Here is a 21,072-nt window from a genome sequence, read left to right on the forward strand (position 1 = left end):
TATCAAAACAGCAGTTTATTCTGCTGCTTAAGAGAGCAAAGTCACATGGACTGGGAGCACCTGGGGAGAACTGGTAGAGGTTTCGGTCATTCAAGTCATCCAAACACCTGACCCAGGTCTGCCCGAAAAGTAACTGCTGACAGATTCATTACTTTAATAACCATCCAGCTGTTTGTGGCAGGTCTTCTAAAAGGCCACTGGGAATGCGTCAGTCCACAGATCAGCAGTAGTGAGCAGGGTGTACAGGTGTTGTTTAAAAGGGACTGATCCAGTGTCAGAGAGGATGAGAAAGGAGAGGGCAGGCAGGTAACAGAGCCTCTGGACACCAGAGCAGCTTTACATGAAAGACTCTACCCACACACAGGCCGCAATGAGCTAAAATTGAGTCTCTGAATAGACCCGCTGAAATAAGACACTGCCAAGACAAGACCCGAGAGAGAGAGAGAGAGAGAGAGAGAGAGAGAGAGAGAGAGAGAGAGAGAGTGAGTGAGTATGTGTGTGTGTGAGAGAGTGAGAATGAGAGTGAGAGAACGAGAGAGAGTATATGTGTGTGTGAGAGAGAGTGAGAATGAGAGTGAGAGTGAGAGAACGAGAGAGAGAGAGAGAGAGAGAGTGTATATGTGTGTGTGAGAGAGTGAGAGTGAGAGTGAGAGAACGAGAGAGAGATAGTGAGACAGAGAGAGCGTAGTGCTATCAGGTAAGGGTGGAGGCCTCCATCTCAGTGCTAAATTAGACAGAACCCAGTATACCCAGTGATGTATTGTAACTGGGATCACTGAGGATTACTTCTGAACATGTGTGTTAAGACTTGGGCTGTTTGGTCCCTCCTTCTCTTAACTGATCAGAGGCTCGCACAGCACGGTCCACAGCTAACACGGTCCACAGCTAACACGGTCCACAGCTAACACGGTCCACAGCTAACTGGGACCATCGGGAGATTTTCAGAGGAAGGAAAGAGAGATGAAAGAGGGAAGGAGGGAGCAGAGGAAGAAAGGAGAGAGAGAGAGAAAACTCACGGGGTGGAAGTGGTGGACTCTCCCTCGCTCTCCTCGGCTGCACTGGTGTAGAACTGGAGCAGTTCATCCTTCATGGACAGGTCATGACGCAGCTGGGCCACCTACACAGAACGCACGCAGGGGGAAGACAGCATGACAAAGAGAGATGAAGGCAGGGACAGATCTGACAGGATGCATTTGTGGGGGTTTTTTCTGGCTTACTCCAAAGTTTATAATGTATTTATTTATGGGGGTGAACTTTTTTTTGTTATTTTTCCATCTGCTAGTTGTTGTGGTTTTGTATCAGTACTCTGACCCCGTAAAACTGTCTTATAGATGTACTGAGTCAGACCAGTGGTGGTGATTAACTAAACAGTGATCAGCAACAATTCTGAAAAACACACTCTCTCTCTCTCTCTCTCTCTCAAACACACACATTCTCACACACAGTTGCACACTCACGCGCACACGCGCACACACACACACACACACAGGAGTTCTGTGTACTAATCAGTCATCAGTAACAATCACTGTAACTGATCACTGATTAGTACTATCACACACACAAACACAAGCAGAGGATTTCTACGTGTCAAAGTGTCCTTGTCAGTCTCTTCCTATGTCTCTCTCTCTCTCTGTTTCTCCCTCTGTCTCTCTCTCTCCTCACCTCTTCCCGTATGTGCTCCACTTGTTCCTCCAGGAACTCATTCCTCTCGCTTAGTGTCTTGTTTTTCTTCAGTAGGGACTGTCCAATCCGCGCGGCCAGCTCCAGGTCCCGCTCTTTCTGCAGGAGACAGAGAACACACACGCCTGATCACAACACACAGCCTGCTACTGCAGGAGACAGAGAACACACACGCCTGATCACAACACACAGCCTGCTACTGCAGGAGACAGAGAACACACACGCCTGATCACAACACACAGCCTGCTACTGCAGGAGACAGAGAACACACACGCCTGATCACAACACACAGCCTGCTACTGCAGGAGACAGAGAACTAAAAAGGGACTAGATTTGGTCTGATGGGAAAACAGGTTAATGTCTGTATATTTAAGTATGTAAATGTTTTCTGGGATGAACAATGCGGGATTGTAAGAAGGTTGGACACAAAGCATCTCTATTCATTTGCCCAGAGGAGCCGAGATAGCAGGCAAATATGAACTTCCATCTAAGACCAGGCAGAATGTGAACACAGCTATTTTTATACTGCGAGTCAATTTGAATAGGGTGGGGATGTTTCTGACTTCTCAGAGAGCATCAGAATTAACTGCATAACATGTACCATTAGCTTTCCTCTAAACACAGGTAGAGTTATTAGCATATCAAAAAAAAAACAAATGATCAAAGAATAGGGTCAGAGAGCGAGGAGAGGAGAGGAGAGGAGAGGAGAGGAGAGAAGAGAAGAGAAGTTAATTTCACCGTGGATGACCGTGACTCTGCGTGGCGTGAGCATCACACAAACCTCGCTCTCTCCTCACTGTTTATTTTCAGCTCTTTGCAAAGTGAACGATAGTCAATCTCTCCTCCCACCGTCTCCCTCACGTGTCAAAGCCTTCACGAGTCAAAGCCTTCACGAGTCAAAGCCTTCACGAGTCAGTGATGCTGAACTTACCTCCTCTAGTAGACGTGTGACAGCATCTATGTCATTGTATGTCTTCGTCATCTGGCCCACTCTATCCGCACAGAGAACTACGGGACAGAGAGAAACAAAACAGAAACCCTGTGAATAATGAACTACAGGACACAGAGAGAAACAAAACAGAAACCCTGTGAATAATGAACTACAGGACACAGAGAGAAACAAAACAGAAACCCTGTGAATAATGAACTACAGGACACAGAGAGAAACAAGACAGAAGCCCTGTGAATAATGAACTACAGGACACAGAGAGAAACAAAACAGAAGCCCTGTGAATAATGAACTACAGGACACAGAGAGAAACAAAACAGAAGCCCTGTGAATAATGAACTACAGGACACAGAGAGAAACAAGACAGAAGCCCTGTGAATAATGAACTACAGGACACAGAGAGAAACAAAACAGAAGCCCTGTGAATAATGAACTACAGGACACAGAGAGAAACAAAACAGAAGCCCTGTGAATAATGAACTACAGGACACAGAGAGAAACAAGACAGAAGCCCTGTGAATAATGAACTACAGGACACAGAGAGAAACAAGACAGAAGCCCTGTGAATAATGAACTACAGGACACAGAGAGAAACAAAACAGAAACCCTGTGAATAATGAACTACAGGACACAGAGAGAAACAAGACAGAAGCCCTGTGAATAATGAACTACAGGACACAGAGAGAAACAAGACAGAAATCCTGTGAATAATGAACTACAGGAGAGAGAGAGAAACAAAATGGTAACAGTGTGAGTAATGAGCTACAGGGCTGGGAGAGAGAAAGAACAGAAAGGTTGTGAATAGTAGGCATGGTTTTAGATGAAATACTTTTTATTTCATAGTCATTTTTTTCCCCCTCAGTGGATAATTGTTACGTAACAGTGTGAGACAGAGAGTCCAGTGGAGAAGAGGACCACAGTGAGAACCCCCAGCCTGCACAGACCTGGCATTAAAAACAAACAGAGGAGAATGGCAGTGCCCACACCCACAAGCACGCTCTGGACAACGCCACGCTAACAGGACGTTGCCAAAACACGCTGCAGCCCTGCCCCGCTGGCACGAAAGAGTCCTCTCTTATCAGCAAGATACCTGGGCGTGTTTTTAGGTATGTTCTGCTCTCAACAACTGATCCAGAGTCAGTCGTGCATGCTTCGGCACATTCTGCTCTGAACAACTATTCCAGGCGTAAGGATTTCTTTATGAAATAAGAGATTTAACTGTTTGAGTGTTTGAATTAAAATGACCTGATCCTATATCAGTTGTTCCAGGCAGTGGAAACACATCGGCACACTGTAAAACAGTGATACACAGTTATGCAGTTAATGATAACTATCTGTTGACTTTTCTTCAGGTGTCTGGATTTGTGTCAATATTCTGTTAATCTGTTCTCATTTCTCCTGTCAGAGCACACATTGGCATGTAGACTCTGGTCTGTCCACCTGAGAGCGAGTGTTTACAGTGAAGTCACAGAGTGACGAGTGAAATATGATCACACGGGATCTTTAAGGTCACTCTCATCTCTAATCCAATCCAGATCCAGACCTGCTCCCAGGACCGGTTGGTTACTGAGAAAACGTCAGACAGTGCAGATCAAGCCAATAAACAGGCCAGCCGTCCTGTCATCCCCTCATATGGATAATAATATATTCTCTATGACCTCTAGAATATATTCTCTATAACCTTCACAACATATTCTCTATAACCTCTAGAATATATTCCCTATAACCTCTAGAATATGTTCTCTATAACCTCCATAACATATTTTCTAGGACCTTTACAACATATTCTCTATAACCTTTACAATATATTCTCTATAACCTCTAGAATATATTCCCTATAACCTCTAGAATATGCTCTCTAAAACCTCTGTAATATACTTTCTGCAGCCTCTAGAATATATTCTCTATAACCTCTAGAGTATGTTCTCTATAACCTTCACAACATATTCCCTATAACCTGTATAATATATTCTCTATAACCTCTAGGATATATGCTCTATAACCTGTAGAATATGTTCTCTAAAACCTCTGTAATATACTCTCTATAACCTCTATAAAAAATTCTCTGAAACCTGTAGAATACATTCTCTGTAACCTCTAGAATACATTCTCTGTAACCTCTAGAATACATTCTCTGTAACCTCTGCCTAAACACTCCTGATGTTCTGTGTTTGTCACATGGCGGCGTGTTTCAGAGACGTGAGCGATGAGGACTGTTAGACTCCAGTCTCTTTGTGCACTAAACACTGCCTTGGCATAGCTCATCTCCAGTGTACCAGTGTCAGATACAGGATTGGTAAAGAAGCACAGTGTACCAGTGTCAGATACAGGATTGGTAAAGAGGCACAGTGTACCAGTGTCAGATACGGTATTGGTAAATAAGCACCAAGTGTTTTTGTTTCCAGAAAGACAGGCCTTTGACTGAAATACACAAACACCAGAACCACGTGCCTGGACCAAGGTTAACTCTTCTTACACCAGTTAGGCTACTGGAAAACAGGACTGAGCCGGGTACACATTTCAGTAGAGGTCTGTCTTGTTGAAATCAAACAAGCAACTTTATATGTGAGTGGTGCATGACACCAAAGTCCAATGTTTCAAACAGTGAAGTGTCAATGTGGAGGTAACTCAGTACACACTCGCTCCAATAAAACAGATTAGTCATAACTTCGGTCACACTGATCTACTCCGATTGTTTTCACTGTAACGTCTATATTCGTAATGCCTTATCTCTGATCTTTGAGTCATTGCAGGTCCCAGAGAGCTACTCATGGACTGGTTATGACCAGTCAGGAAAAACACTCACAGATGAACCATGGAGTTCCTACATAAGCAGGTAAATGTTAGAAAACACTCACAGATGAACTATGGAGTTCCTGCATAAGCAGGTAAATGCTAGAAAACACTCACAGATGAACTATGGAGTTCCTACATAAGCAGGTAAATGTTCGAAAACACTCACAGATGAACTATGGAGTTCCTACATAAGCAGGTGAATGTTAGAAAACACTCACAGATGAACCATGGAGTTCCTACATAAGCAGGTAAATGTTAGAAAACACTCACAGATGAACTATGGAGTTCCTGCATAAGCAGGTAAATGCTAGAAAACACTCACAGATGAACTATGGAGTTCCTACATAAGCAGGTAAATGTTAGAAAACACTCACAGATGAACCATGGAGTTCCTACATAAGCAGGTAAATGTTAGAAAACACTCACAGATGAACTATGGAGTTCCTGCATAAGCAGGTAAATGCTAGAAAACACTCACAGATGAACTATGGAGTTCCTACATAAGCAGGTAAATGTTCGAAAACACTCACAGATGAACTATGGAGTTCCTACATAAGCAGGTGAATGTTAGAAAACACTCACAGATGAACTATGGAGTTCCTGCATAAGCAGGTAAATGCTAGAAAACACTCACAGATGAACTATGGAGTTCCTACATAAGCAGGTAAATGTTCGAAAACACTCACAGATGAACTATGGAGTTCCTACATAAGCAGGTGAATGTTAGAAAACACTCACAGATGAACTATGGAGTTCCTGCATAAGCAGGTAAATGCTAGAAAACACTCACAGATGAACTATGGAGTTCCTACATAAGCAGGTGAATGTTAGAAAACACTCACAGATGAACTATGGAGTTCCTACATAAGCAGGTAAATGTTGGAAAACACTCACAGATGAACTATGGAGTTTCTACATAAGCAGGTAAAGATGTTAAAGATGTTTCTGACCTGTGAGAGCAACAGGCCCTGCTCCTCTGAGTTCAGCTGATTTTTGTTTATTTTTAACCAGAATCTTTTTTTCGTGAGAAGTGCTCTTTTTTATTGGAACCATTGCATCACAGCTGAGAGGGGACACATGCTTTCTAACACAGAGTACAACAGGACATAAATGCTTTTCCTATCTTTCTTACAGATATAATGATGAATGATATGATCTCTCTTGTTGAGGTGTGTCACAGCGTCTGTGCGGCGGCTTTGGATGCAAAGCAGACATTTTCATCTGCGTCACACAGCTCAAAACTGTACCACATCACCACGGAAACAACCGCACTCTTTTTTCACACGGACACCGATTAAACATGTATTATGTTTTTAAGGAAAAACAAAAACACTCAAACAAACACCCCGAACAAACAAACCTATTTTTAGGCACATCACACAACACTTTGACAAAGAATTTTAAAAGAGTTTTTGACTTCTGTAGATTAAAAAAAAACAAAAAAATCTCTAGAGCAAACAGGTAGCTCAAATCTAAAAAACCTGATTCGCCAACTGTGACAGCATCAAACTTTATTCATAAAGAGGCCAGATAACAAATAGAAAATTGCCCTTGAAAAAGAAAGCAATTAATGAAACATTAAAAAGGCCATAGGCACTGTACCATTAGAGTCAAATGCACTTTTCTGTCAGTTTGCATTCAGTCTTGTGACCACAAAGGAATTAAACAATTAAATAAAGATAAGAGAGGTTAGTCTGGAGATTAGGTTTGGCAACCATTTATATTTTCCCTTATATTGGTCTGTGACCTGTCCTGTAATGCACTCTCTTTACCTCTCCGTCTTAAGTTTGTGTTAAATGGGAATCTGTTCATTTGCCTGGCACTCACAGTCTCAGTCAAACATCTTTCCCCCAAACACAACCTGCCCTGCCTCATACACAAACACACAACTTTGACTCCAAAAGCCATTTTAATGCCAGTCGATTCCTGTTTGCCGACATGACGGAAATATGAACTCGTTAATACAATCTCTTAAGAGCACTGTTTCCACAGTTAATCTGCTATCCAGCCAATGTGTTGACAAACGAGGGTGGGGTTTTTTTTATCTGGTATTGATAACTGTTCTCTTATCTCTAGAGCTGTAATATTGACCATGTGCCCAGGGCAACCAATTTTAAACTCATCAACAGCAACTGTGCTGATCATGACCCCGGAGCCATGGCTGCAGTGGCATTTTACGTGAACACGACCACGTAGCATGCTCTTAATGTCAACACACACATGTACATGCGTGCAAAGTTAACATTTTTATTTATTTTTTCTCATGCCACACTCCAGACATGAATATGATAAACACCTCAAATACTCTTCTGGACATGACAAATCTATCCAGTGTAAATGAAAACCAACAGCGCTCACAGAAAAAAGAAAAAAGAGAAAGAGAAAGGAGGTAAGACTGTTGTCTTTGCTGTCAGAGGAGCAGACTCACATTTAACAGACAGCTGCTCTCAGGTCCCTGGATAAAACAGCTCATCTTCCCTGACAGACCGCTGGGACTCATACACGGACCAGGGTCTGTACGCATTACCAATCGCTCACGCTCGTAATAACGCGGCTTAGTAAGACAATGCCACAGCAGCAGCGGCTGGCCGCACACAGGGAGATGAAATCGACCGTAACCAGTTCCCACAAACTCCTGTTCCTGTTACCTCAAATGGACTGTAATTTAAACAGGAAGAGTAGCGCTTTCACATGTAGTTTAACAGAATATGCAAAAACAAACAGCCTTTATTTACCTTTATTTACAGAGACTGAAAAAACTCTCAAAAAACAGTCATTTAGAGACCTCAGATCTCTCAGACTCAGTTTTAACTACATGCAAACTCACTGCTGTGAGCCACACAGACAAGCGCTACTGATTAGTGTGAATTTGTATTTCTCTGTATGTACTTGTCTGAGTTTACACAAATTCATCTAACCTGAGTTAAGGTGATAACATTTGCTCAGTTCAATGCTAGACAAGAAGTTTATATGTAGTTTTCAAATAAGGTTGATTCATTTGATTTTCATGTGGTATGAGCTGATAAAGCCACTATGTACATTTCTAAAGAGACCTGTCAGTTATTCAGACACCGTCTCTTAGGTGTCTCATCATGCCTGATCTCTGGAGCTCTAACTCTCATTACAGTTAAGCACTGATACCCAGCAGGGTCAGTCAAGGGTTAAAAACACCAACTCTCGCTATGGCAAACCACTGACATTCCTGACAGAGGACCAGAGGCACACTGGTGTTTTCCATGGAGAGAGAGAGAGGAGGTATGGTGTGGTCTGCCGTACGAGCAGCCTGATACGGTGAGGGGCTCGTACACAGACGTGTTTGCCCTCAGGACAGCATTCACTAAGCCAAGCACCAGCATGGACGCCATCAGTGGACATGAGAGGACTCGTGACCGAATGTGTGTGTGGTGTGTGTGTGTGTGTGTGTGTGTGTGTGTTGTGTTTGTGTGTGTGTGTGTTGTGTGTGTGTTGTGTGTTGTTGATGGAATCAGCTCTCCGTTCTGGCCCATTGCATCTTGTGTTTATCCTACACACAGTCAACCTGCTGCGTCCCTGATTCAGAAGCACAGACACACAAACCTGTTCTGTCTGATGACCTTAGTCTGCCTGCACATCACATTGGCTTTCACCATACTCATACTGGAGTAAAAGTTACTGATTCAATTTGAGTTTTCCTATTGTACGAATGTAACAGGCCAGCAGCACCACTGATGCAAATGCAAGATGGAAAAACCTGTTTCCATTTGAACAATGCTATGTCAGAAATGGAACAAACAAACATTACCAATAGCAGAGAAGTGTAACCAATGTGTCACAGTTTGAACTTGCTCGACTGGGCAGGACAGTGTTACAGTCACCTTGCTAAAATCCAGCTGATAAGACAGAGACTAAAAAAGCAATATTCGGAGCTAAGATATACCTTCCTCCAAAGTGAAGGAATCCAATCCATCATCTTCTTCATCGTCAGCACTGTTAGAACTATCAAAGTACTGTAGGAGCGAGGTGTCCAGTAGCTCAGAGGAAGATTCACACTCAAAACTCTCTTCAGACAACTCGTGAGACACCAGCGCCATGGTCCGACTGAGCTAGTGGTGCCCGACCACCACGGGTGCCCTGACGTTTGATGCCATGTCAAATGCCTGGCCAACACTGCCAGCCTTACACCTGTCTGTGAGGACACAACCCTTCCTGTGCCCACACCTAGGCAACATCTAAGCTCCACTGTCTTACAGCATACATTACAATATCTGCTCAGACCAAACACTTAACACGGTGGGTGGGGGGGTATGACTGCACATACTATCTTAATTCAGATTTGTTTTTAGAATGAAGCAGCCTAAATACTAATAAAAGAACACAAAACAACAGATTAGTTTGAAAAAAAAAAAAAAAAACCTTTAGTTGGTTGCACTTTCCACGGTTTTACGCCTGTAGTATGTGCATTTGGTGGTAGTCTTCAAGAGTCACCTCCCCTCTCCTGAGAAACTTGAATGGTATCTTCCACTGACGCACCATAGCAACCTCACTAAGCATAACAGGCTTGTGTTTGGCTGCACCTGCTGACTGGGTGTGGCTTACAGATATCACAGGTGATTTGATATGCACATAGTCATGCAAAGTGCAAGTGACAGAGATCTTCTGTCAACAGTGGGAAAGAAAAGAACTAACCATAACGGGAGGGAGACAGAGTTTAAATTACATAACAGTAAAATGAACACATAACTGCGTTTTAATTTTTTCCCCATAAAGGGGTTGGTTTTTCATGAATACTTAAAGTTACCAATGATAAGAAAATAGAAAAGTGCTATAAATGTCTTTTTTTCCCCATAAATGAATGTTAACATCAACAATCTGGAATATTACATGGAATATTTGACAGTCTCAAATGAGCGCGATGCCTGCTCTGAGTTTCCAAACCATAACCGTCTCAGACTTTTAAAACTTTGCCTGGGAGCTGTTCAGCATGTGAGTGAGGGACAGTAAAATATGCTTTATAGCTATATGAGTGGGCAACGATAAACCATTACCCTGTAATCACGGGCGGAACTCAGAGGCCAATACTAGTTTGCTTATGCTTTTCTCTGCCTTAGTTTGAATTGTTATGCTGCGCTCACACTCTCCTCACGGCTCAGTCAGTGTGAATGAGGTCATTCAGTGAGGCTCACATTCCTGTGAGGATGCAATGGTAACTACCAACTCACACTCAGAGAATGGAGAACCACACAAAGGACAGGGCCACAGATTACCAAAAAAAAAAAAAAAAAAAGATTACACCCTCCTCCACCCCCGCCTCACCCTGATCCTACAGCCCCCTTTGTGTCAACTTATAAAGAACCAAAGCTTTGTGTTCCTGATTCACAGACTGAGAAAAGAACTGTGAGAGAAAAGGAAAGAGAGAAAGAGAGAGAGAAAAGAGAGAGAGGGAGGGAGGGAGAGAGAGAGAGAGAGAGAGAGAGAGAGAGAGAGAGAGAGAGAGAGAGAGAGAGAGAGAGAGAGAGAGAGAGAGAGAGAGAAGCAGGTTGGTCGACGGTCCTCTCCTCTTGTGAGTCTGTGAGTTGATTGGTATGCAGAGTGGCATTTTCCAGTAGAGCGACACCACAGATCAGCAGCCAATGGGAGTGCAGCTCCATCATCTCACGCGCTCACACACAACTTCACGACAAATCTGGGCCAGTGTTCAAAAACACACCTCTGTCTTCACACAATCATATCACAGAGTATGAATAAAGTTATTTTAAAACACTCGAGCGCAGAAAACACTGAAAAAACATTCAGTACGCATTCAGGAAAAGGAGAAAAACAAAAAGTCTTGACATATTTGATGTTAGCCGGGTACATATGCCAGCGTTGACTTGTTTATAGCATAAATAAAGCAGCCTTGGAGATGCACATGGTTTGGAACTGTAATTGGTGGTTTGGGACGTGTGAACCCCCCCCCCCCCCCCCCCCCCCCTCCCCTCTAGTGACACAGTTATAGACGTGTATTCAGATACTAGAAACTTGGCCAGAGAATGGAGCAGCTCTTTCAACAGGCCCACTGCCACCACAACCAACGGCAACCCACTGGTGCTCCAGTACAGTCCTGTGCTGTGTAAACAAGCTCACAGTATGATTCCTATATGGTCTATATTCTTTCACTGTTACTGTTCATTCATTAAGGATTCATATGTCTGGCCTCTTGTTCTCACAGTCCATCAAGGTATCGCCTGTTTTATCCTGAGGCTTAAAAACAAACAAAAAAAAAAACCCCAGCCAACTCCTCTGTGAGGCTCTAGCTCCCTCTTGGGACTCCCTTAGTCTCAGACCAAATCAATTCTAAAGCGCTACACAGTTAGCCTGAAGGGCTCTGGTATCTTTGTTGAACACTAGAGAGTAGGTATAAAACAAAACAAGAACAAAACCAAAAAAACCCTCACATACAACCTCCCTCAAAAATACGTTTCCTTAGCATTATGCAAACTCACCGTAGTGACGGCTCGACGAGCACGCGTCACCCATACGTTTTGAACTTTGACTGTTGACAAATGTAACCCGGGTTATGTTGGTCATGCTTCCTTGATTCAGAGAAGACTATGAGTTAGCATAATGTGTTTTAGTAAATTGGCCTTTGATAAGATTAATCTTCTGATCATAGACAGAGATCTCAATGTGAAATGTCGATGTGTAGTACACTGTCGCTTATTTTAGCACAGACTAAAAAAAAAACCTCCTCCATCTTCTTCCTCTGTAATTCCATAAAATTAGGGCAGCATTCAGCAGAACATGAGACAGCTATGGATGAGGATAATAATCAACTTTCACTCCTTATCTGCTGGTAGCCTGTATGTTTCATCACTTTCGCTCCCTGTATGAAACCATAGGGGATGAATTGCACACACGTGGCTCAAATGTGCACATTTCTAAACAGCGAACAGATTCTTGAGCGACTCCTGAAGCTAAACTTACACAACATTGAGAAGAATCAAAGTGCAGCATTTCGGTAAGGCTTTATACAAACACACACACACACAACGTTACAAAAGCTGTCCCACTCACACCCGTCATGACATATTACGATGAGGCATTCAATGCCCAATAAAACCGTGAGTGCGAAGCCACCGCAGATCCTGCTGTGTGATCGCTTAGTGATATAACCTGCTGCTTGCACAAGCTCCAAAGCACATGACTCACCATCACTAACTTACACAAACCAGCAGCAGTGACTCACCAGCTGTTCTCAGATCAGTCTTATCACAATCTATTCCCGTTTCACACAAGGCCATCGCCTCTGTCGTAAACGGATCTTTAAACAGAGAAAGCAGGTCTTTACGGTCTGAATTCAAACGATCTCAGAACAGTCGCAACAGAACAGCCATTCTCACTCATTAAGTGAGACAATGGCTCAGTAAGAGCATGACCAACCGTGACTGTACTGAGAACAGTCCGACACGCAGTCTGGCCGTGTTTCTGAGGAGCTGAGGTATTCTGAGGCTCAGTGGGAAGCTGTCGGCTGAATAGGAAAAAGATTCATTCTGTTTGTTTTCTGTTCCTCCCCCTTCACTACGGCATCAAAACACGCCTCTGATGTCCTCTCCTCGTCCTGGTGACTGTCAACATTTCACGGACAGTATCAAAGACTATGGAGTGACATATACGGATAAAACAGGAGAGCAATGCTTTAATGAAGAGACGGTGGTAGAGCCGCCTTGGCTGAGACAGAGGCAAACTTGGCTAACAGCAATGCTTTCCAGGGAGGGACGGAACTCATCGTCTAAACTACAGCACAACTGACGCAATAGACGGACAGGATTATTACAGCTCCCTACAAGCCACTAATTACATTCACAGCATCATCATCATCATCATCATCATCATTAGTCTTCTCCCCCTCTCCTCCCTGTCTCTCTCTCTCTCTCTCTCCCCCTCTCTGTTTACATAAGGCTCTTCTTTCTTTTGAAGTCTTCTAACTACGCAGGTACCTCTCCACCTCGCCCTGCCTTGTCCCTGCTCTCTGCCTGTCACTTCCTGACTACCTTTTTTCCTCTAAAGCCGTACCTTTAATTCTCTGTATTTCTTTGATTTATTCCTCCTTTTGACCCTCTCACGCGTTCTTTCTCCCTCTCTCCTTTTCTCTCTCTTCCCACGCCTCCATATTAGCACCGTCAGCTCCGTTTAGGGACCCTCACTCCGGTTCTTACCGTCGGTGCACTCCTCATAGTACCAGTCCAGCTCGTAGTAATCCGCCTCTACGAATTTCTGCATGCTCAGTCTCCTTCAGCGGAGAGCTGTCTCTCCCGTCCTGCTGCTGCGGAGGTCACGAGACACCAAACCCATTCTCTCACACACATCTGCTGAGCGTCTGCCGGACGTCCACTGCCAACAGCCGCCCGGCCGCCGAGCATCCTAGCTCAGGCCTCGTGCCCCCCTCCAAAAAAAAAAAATCCCCGGAGAGATTGGAGGGGAAAACAGGGAGAGCAGGAGAGAGAGAGAGTGAGGAAAAGAAAGAAAAAAACAGCAGTCCCTCAGAAAATTCAACCAGAGCTCTGTAGGAGGTGATGCTGGAACTGCACTAGTGTAGTCAAGGTTGCATCACAGTCACCGTGGGAGGAGCTTTCCCTAAAAGGGAGCCAATGAGAGACAGATACAGCAGAGGCAAGCTCCTCCTCCTGGAATCCGTCACTGCTGCCTTCCTCTCCTCCTCCGATCTCGTGATGCCTCCCTCCCTCCATGAGAGGGTTGCCATGGTGACTGGCTCCGACTCCAGCTTGGGCAGGACTGTGCTGTGTGTGTGTGTCTGCAAGCGTGCTCTGTTGCCTAACTTCCCCTCTCTGTTCATCTGGAGGTCATGGAGATTGTGCAGGTTCTGATCCATAATACAACACAAAGAACCAAGGCTTCTCTTCATCCTGATTGGCTGATATCCAACAGGACAACGGCACAGACACTTTAATTGTTGTTTTTTTTTTTCCCCCCGAGATTTCTTTTTCTGAATAAAAACTGATTCCTTGCCAAGAGTAGCAGCTTACAGGCAGCCAACCATCACAGTCAACTGGTGCTGAAAGCAGGTCAGGACAACAGAGGAACTAAAGCAGCACAGACCCTCAGACACTCCATAAAACAAACCACATTTACAGAGGCTTTTTCCTCACATTTAACCAGCCAGGGCAAGTCCTTAGAGTAAGATCTGCAATTCCATTACGAACAAATAAAATACTGATAATCTTCAGCTAGAAGACACAGTCTCTCCTCTGAAGCAGAACATTATTCTCATTAGACTTGACTCCTGCCCCATAGCCCTTTAAGAGTGCTGTCTGTGTCATCCGGATTGAATCTCCAGTATTGGCTCTCAGGTATTGCATCATATAAAGGCCTTGGTGCCACTAGCTGGAGCAGACAGGGAGGGGGCAGGGGAAAAAAAAAACAAAAACTGCTAACTGACTCACAGGGCATCCCCCCCCCCACCCCTCATCTAAAGCTCAGGACCTGATACTACAATGGGTAATATCAACCGGTTACTTGAAAGAAGAGTTTATGCAGTGAATGTGACTTTTACCAGCTGTGTCTTTGTTAGTCTTAACAACACTGACTCCTTCAGTCATTCAATACGACAAAACTGTCTCAGATCATCAATAATATGTATTACTAGAATAAATTAATATTCAAACAACAACAACAAAAAACAGACAAACACGTGCCAACTATAACAGTGAGTGTGTAACAACTTTGATGCGTAACATATTTTGAGAAAGTATGGCTCAGATGTAAAGAGTAATGGCATATGTTTTAGCGGAGTGTCACTCCGCTCTATTTTTAAACAGAGACTTGTAACTTCACCCGTCAAGACTAATCCACAGCATCAAATATGCAGGACATTATCTAACAGCACTGTAGAGACTGACCTCAGCACAGGACTAGCGATAATACACAGGTAAGCCGCCCATGAAGAGCAGGGATAACCCGAGATGGAGGGGTGTGTATGAATTCACAATCTCTTATAACTTTACGCACCGAGGGGAAAAACAGGTGGACTATCCAGTCTGAACGTGTGGTGCCGGACTCAGATTAAACAGACTCAGATTGTCTGGTCCAGAACAAAAAAAAAAAAAAAGAAATGTTTATTAGAGAACTGCCATTAACAGCAAGTTTAGCACAACACTTATCTTACGTCTGCAAACCACCTGACTGTATCTCTGCCTTTTTCTTTTTTAAGTCTATGGTAACTTTAGATATTTTTGCTTTAATGGTCAGCTGAAGCAGGCGAGAGCGATCACATGGTCAGTCAGAGCCTCTGGTCTCTGCTGAGGTGGAAGGACAGTGACTTCACTCAAGCTCAAGGACAAGTCATAGTCCAACAAGGCATCATATGACCAACCAATCATCTGCTCATGCCACTTATTAGCACTCCAGGTGACAGCTACTTTATCCAATGACAGGGCTGTAAGAACCCAAGTGGGCAGGCAGTCAGGGGTTGTTGCTTAGTGTCAAGACACAGTGGGAATGTTTGCTGTGGCAACTGAGGCCCGCTGTCCCAAACGCAACATTAGAGCCAGTGACACACATCAGCCAGGATTTTACTTAACGACTTTATAAAAGCAACATCACACACACATAAGCCAGTGACACACATCAGCCAGGATTTTACTTAACGACTTTATAAAAGCAACATCACACACACATAAGCCAGTGACACACATCAGCCAGGATTTTACCTAACGTATTTACAAAAGCAACATCACACACACATAAGCCAGTGACACACATCAGCCAGGATTTTACTTACTGACTTTACAAAAGCAACATCACACACACATAAGCCAGTGACACACAACGGCCAGGATTTTACTTAATGACTTTACAAAAGCAACATCACACACACATAAGCCAGTGACACACATCAGCCAGGATTTTACTTACTGACTTTACAAAAGCAACATCACACACACACATAAGCCAATGACACACATCAGCCAGGATTTTACCTAATGACTTTACAAAAGCAACATCACACACACATAAGCCAGTGACACACAACGGCCAGGGTTTTACTTAATAGCTTGGCAAGAGCAACACAAATGCTAGTGACATACAACAGCCAGGCCTCTACTTAACGGCTTTACAACAACAACAACACAAATGCTAGTGACATAAAACTGCTTAATGACTACAACAGCAAAGACCACTGGCATAAAACAGCCAGAACAATGTCATTCCTTATTGTGCTTTTAAGACAGAAGAACTGTGTCAAATTCCTTGTTGATCCAAATTTGTCTGAGAGTTTGGAGTGATTTTGCTGCTCTTTTTAATGTGCACTTTGTCTCTCTCTCTGTCTCACTCTCAGTCACTTGTGTGTGTGTGTGTGTCTTTGTCAAGGGGGGGGGGGGGGGGGGGGGGGAGTGCAGGAGCGTGGGAAACATATAACATGGGTCATTTCCTCTGTTCTGTTCTGACAGACAGACAGACAGACAGACAGAGAGAGAGAGAGAGAGAGAGAGAGAGAGAGAGAGAGAGAGAGAGAGAGAGAGACAGAAAGAGAGCGAATGAGAGAGAGACAGAAAGAAAGAGAGAGACACAGACAGAGAGACTGAATGAGAGAGAGAGAGATACTGAATGAGACAGAGAGAGACACTGAATGAGACAGAGAGAGATACTGAATGAGACAGAGAGAGATACTGAATGAGGGAGAGAGAGAAAAACGAGAGAGTGGGCTGTACTCACGGAAGTATTTGAGGGTCTCCTCTATCTGCTGGGTGGTCAGATCGAGGTTGACGTCAGGGGAGAGGAGAGGGGTGTGAAGCCAGTCGTCGTGGTCATAGCCGTATATGGTGTCTGCTCTGAGCTTGTAATGAGGCAACTGCTCCTCCAGCAAACTGATGATTTCCACCTCAGGAAGATCAGTGCTGTTACACACATCTGTCAGAGAGACCAGGAGCGAGGGAGATGAGAGAAAGAGGACAGATGAAAAAACAGTTAGATTCAGACGAGCACTTCGGGAAAAAAAAAAAAAAAAACCAACAGAAAAAAGGGGACAAACTTGTTATCGGTTTAAAAACTGATAACAAGATCACATAGAGGATTTGGGAACTGGTAATTACACCAGAACTGTTAACCAAAGACAGCTTGGGAAAAACAGACAAACAAACAAACAAAAACAGCCAGTAGAGGTGTCTAAATTCCATAACTCCACATATTGCAGAAAAATCTGTAAGACTGAACTGACAGAACAGAAAATTCTGGGACCAGATTTCAGTTCGGCATTCAACATGCTCACACTGCGATCAGTTGACGTGGCCGCTCACACGATTCACAGCTCTTGTCTGGGCGTCTTACCGAAGCTTCACTGTCCACTGAGTTATACAGGGTCCCAATGTAGTGTTACCAACACGTTCTAACTGTGAGTGACAACACAAACCAGAATTCTCAACAAATCAGTTTGCCAAGGCGCAGATGGAGGAGTAAACCTAGGAGGACCTCTAGTGGTGAATCAAGGAATTACATTATGGTATTTTTCCTTCACAGCATCGATTGTTCTGATTGTGGACTGAACTACAACACGTATTGTAAAACATCACACTGCACAATGCCAAGAAATTAACTTGAGACAAAGATGAAAAGAAAAGATGAATTTAATTTAAGTTTAAGAAATGGCAAAAATTCCACTTTTTTCCCCTCACACAGATATGAAAACGTTCATCCAAGAACTTAAAGCAAGTCACCACTGTGTGACACAGTACAGTCAAACAAAAACCAAACATTACGTCACACACACTGCAATAAATCACTGACAACACACACCATGTGTCTCACCAGCCCAGTCAAAGCCATCTCTACAGCCCTTCACACAAACGCCCCTTGTTTTTCAAGACAACAACTGATAAAGCACTTCTACTGGAATCCCAAACCCTTCCATTAATCATCATTCCGATCATTTAATGTTAACCTGCTTTGATTTACCAAAATGCATGCGGTGCAACACAGACACAATTCTCTCTCTCTCTCTCTCTGTGAATGCATATATTTGTGTTTAATTCTCTCTCTGTCTCTCTCTCTTTCCCTCTCTGTGAATGGGTATGTTTGTGTTGAACTGTTTGTTGAAGGAGTTTGACTTTGCTACAGGAGGGATTGGGGATGCGTGCGTTACACATATAGCCGTGGGGTTACTGGTCTCTGCTAAACAATGCCACTCCCATTAGGGCCTTAATCCAGACAGAATGACTCTCTGCTGAGTGCAGCAAACACACACAGGAGTCAGCAATCAGCCTGCACAAGCCCATGAACAGGATATCCAAAAACACAGATTACCATGCCTACAGAGAGTTTAAGAATATTTCCAATAAATCCAAACACAATCTGGACAAACAAAGCTATGATAAACCATTTAATGTCTATGGTGGGGACTGGTCTTTCTCAGTCATGCACACACACTATATAAATGACTTGATTAAGTAAATGGGCGGGCGTAGAGGGAAAGAGGGATTTCTCAGTTAGCCTGGAAAACAGAGCCAAGAACAAACGCTGTCCCACTGTAAGGACAGCTTAGAAATACCCATATCAGACAATGTTGATTTTGGCTCAAGTTATTCAGCTAACTGAGAAATCTTGCTTTCTAGAACATTCCCAAGATGATTCCACAGTTTTGCTAAAATAAAAATGTTTCATTTTGGCTACATGTGTAGCCTATTAAAGTTAAATTAAAGTAGGCCAAGTGGACCCTTTTCTAATCAGCAAACTCAGGAGATCTGTCACATTTCGATTCGAGAAGGAGCAGATCTGTTGGTCCGGACAAGCAAATGTAATGTAACTGAGAAATGCACTTTTGTTTCATGATTTGAATTTTGCCAAAACAGCTATATTTATCCCAAAACATCTTGTTCTTTTTTGCAGAGGTTATTCAGAACAGGAATGCTAAAGGGCAGAGAAACACAGCAGTCATGACATCTCATCAGCTCCAGAAGTCAACAAAAGCTGTTCAGTAACTAGAGGGGACAGCCTTGTTATTTTCTCTCACAGATACATTAGCTCCCTAGGCCCAACTCCAGTGCATAGTCTGTTAAGTGGTAAAAAAACATACATAGTTTAAAATACAAACACCAGAGTATTAAAGACTTAGAGACAGAAGAATGGGACACATAACATTCATAAATTAATTTCATGTTTGCAGTAGCGGGAAAGAGACTAATTATAAAATGGTTCCCTCTTTTATATAGGACAGTGATGTTTACTTAGGCTACAGGCTCAACATAACCCACTCAAGAAAACATACCAGAAATTACAGCGTGTCAAACTGTTTTGCAAGTCCAGAACTTGCTAAACAGGACAGAAGACCAAACTTTCAACTGAGGTCTTAGTTCAAGATCACTGTAAGCAGAAGTGCAGAAACACAACTCGAGATACAAGCAAATCGAAACGGTTCAAACTCTAAATAAGTTGAAGGATCAGAACAATACTTTTTACACAATCTCGAACACGTAACTCAATACTTATGTATTTGCAGTCGTAAAGACAAACTATCGCCAAAATTAGCCTCCCTTGGGTCGCTAAGCAACGACAGTGTGAGAGAATCCGTTTTGAATGAAGGTTGCCGAGTGCCCTCACATGTATTCCGACTGACCGTTGATTATTTCTGGCCTGTATTTTTAGGTGTGTTAGCGACAGGCACTTCGGCCAAACCCCTCTGTCCTTCCTCTCTCCTCTACCTCTCTGGTATTCACCCATAATTAACAACCTGACACGCTAAAACTCTCTCAGATTCTGTTCTCCAGGGTCTGAGGACCACATGGGATTTAGAAATAACGACAACCAGATGGGAGAGTTGACGCGTGTTGCCGACTCGTTATTCTTCAGAGTTTAACACAGTTCTACACGCAGTCAGCAGTAAATAATAGCAAACATTTATAAACAAACAGACAGAACAGAAACGTTGAAATATTCGATGCAAACGTTGTACTTACGGTTCATGGTTTACATCACAGACGAGACGTCAAACGGTAGCTAGCAATCCAGTGTGAAGCCCACTACGCTGCAAAAACAGTTTTCATCCTATCACAGATCTGTGTAGTTTCGGAGATCGATTTGTGTCACTTGCAGGAACTTTTAATAGCCGAAACTAAAACTAAAAGTACATAATGTTCCTCAATCTAAGAAGAACAAGAAGAAGAAAAAAACACAACCAAACAAACGAAAAGCTTCCCGGTCAGTCAATCAATGTGCGTTGTGAAGGCTGGTCACAAACCTAAAGCACACAGTCTCAAGGCCACACGGTCAGGGTCAGTGCTTTGGCTAAAAGTCCAATACAAAGGCACACACCATCAAGTCTCAAAGTCAAAGTGTTCAGCTGTTTCACTCTACTTGCTCATGGTGTTGTAGCCTGGGGCAGTCTCTCCTCTCTCCCTAACTCACAGTTTCCCCTCCTCCAGGAAAGGGAAGGGCACCCAGAGGGGGGAGAGAGAGGGAGACAGAGAGAGAGGGAGCAAGAAAGAGAGACTGTATGAGAGAGTGTGCATGTAAAGTCAGCCAAGAGAGAGAGAGCGAGAGAGAAACTAAGAGAGCAAGAGAGCAGTGAGTGAAGCCACTGCCCAGTCATGTCTGGCATGCTGATGACACCAGTCACATGTCTCCTCACTAAACATAGACTGGATTTACTCCCAGGCTGTCCTGCTCATTGTCTATTTATA

General features: G+C 43.4%; 1 protein-coding gene across 3 annotated transcripts in view; it reads right to left on the minus strand.

Moving 5' to 3' along the window:
- The window catches only part of trak1a (trafficking protein, kinesin binding 1a), a 34,312-nt gene extending 13,775 nt beyond the window's left edge, over positions 1 to 20,537 (minus strand). For 2 of the 3 annotated variants that reach the window (XM_030781422.1, XM_030781421.1), the window contains exons 1-4: positions 13,600 to 13,663; positions 2,612 to 2,688; positions 1,663 to 1,779; positions 1,017 to 1,117 (exon numbers count right to left, since the gene is read on the minus strand). In XM_030781422.1, the coding sequence (XP_030637282.1) occupies positions 1,017 to 1,117; positions 1,663 to 1,779; positions 2,612 to 2,688; positions 13,600 to 13,663 (359 nt within the window). Of the gene's footprint in view, positions 1 to 1,016; positions 1,118 to 1,662; positions 1,780 to 2,611; positions 2,689 to 13,599; positions 13,664 to 17,116; positions 17,312 to 20,349 lie in introns of those variants that run through there. The other variant, XM_030781420.1, reaches the window with a different exon arrangement.
- Between the last annotated feature and the right edge of the window lie 535 nt (positions 20,538 to 21,072).

The sequence above is a fragment of the Chanos chanos genome, chromosome 8 (assembly GCF_902362185.1).
Source record: "Chanos chanos chromosome 8, fChaCha1.1, whole genome shotgun sequence".
Classification (NCBI taxonomy): domain Eukaryota; kingdom Metazoa; phylum Chordata; class Actinopteri; order Gonorynchiformes; family Chanidae; genus Chanos; species Chanos chanos.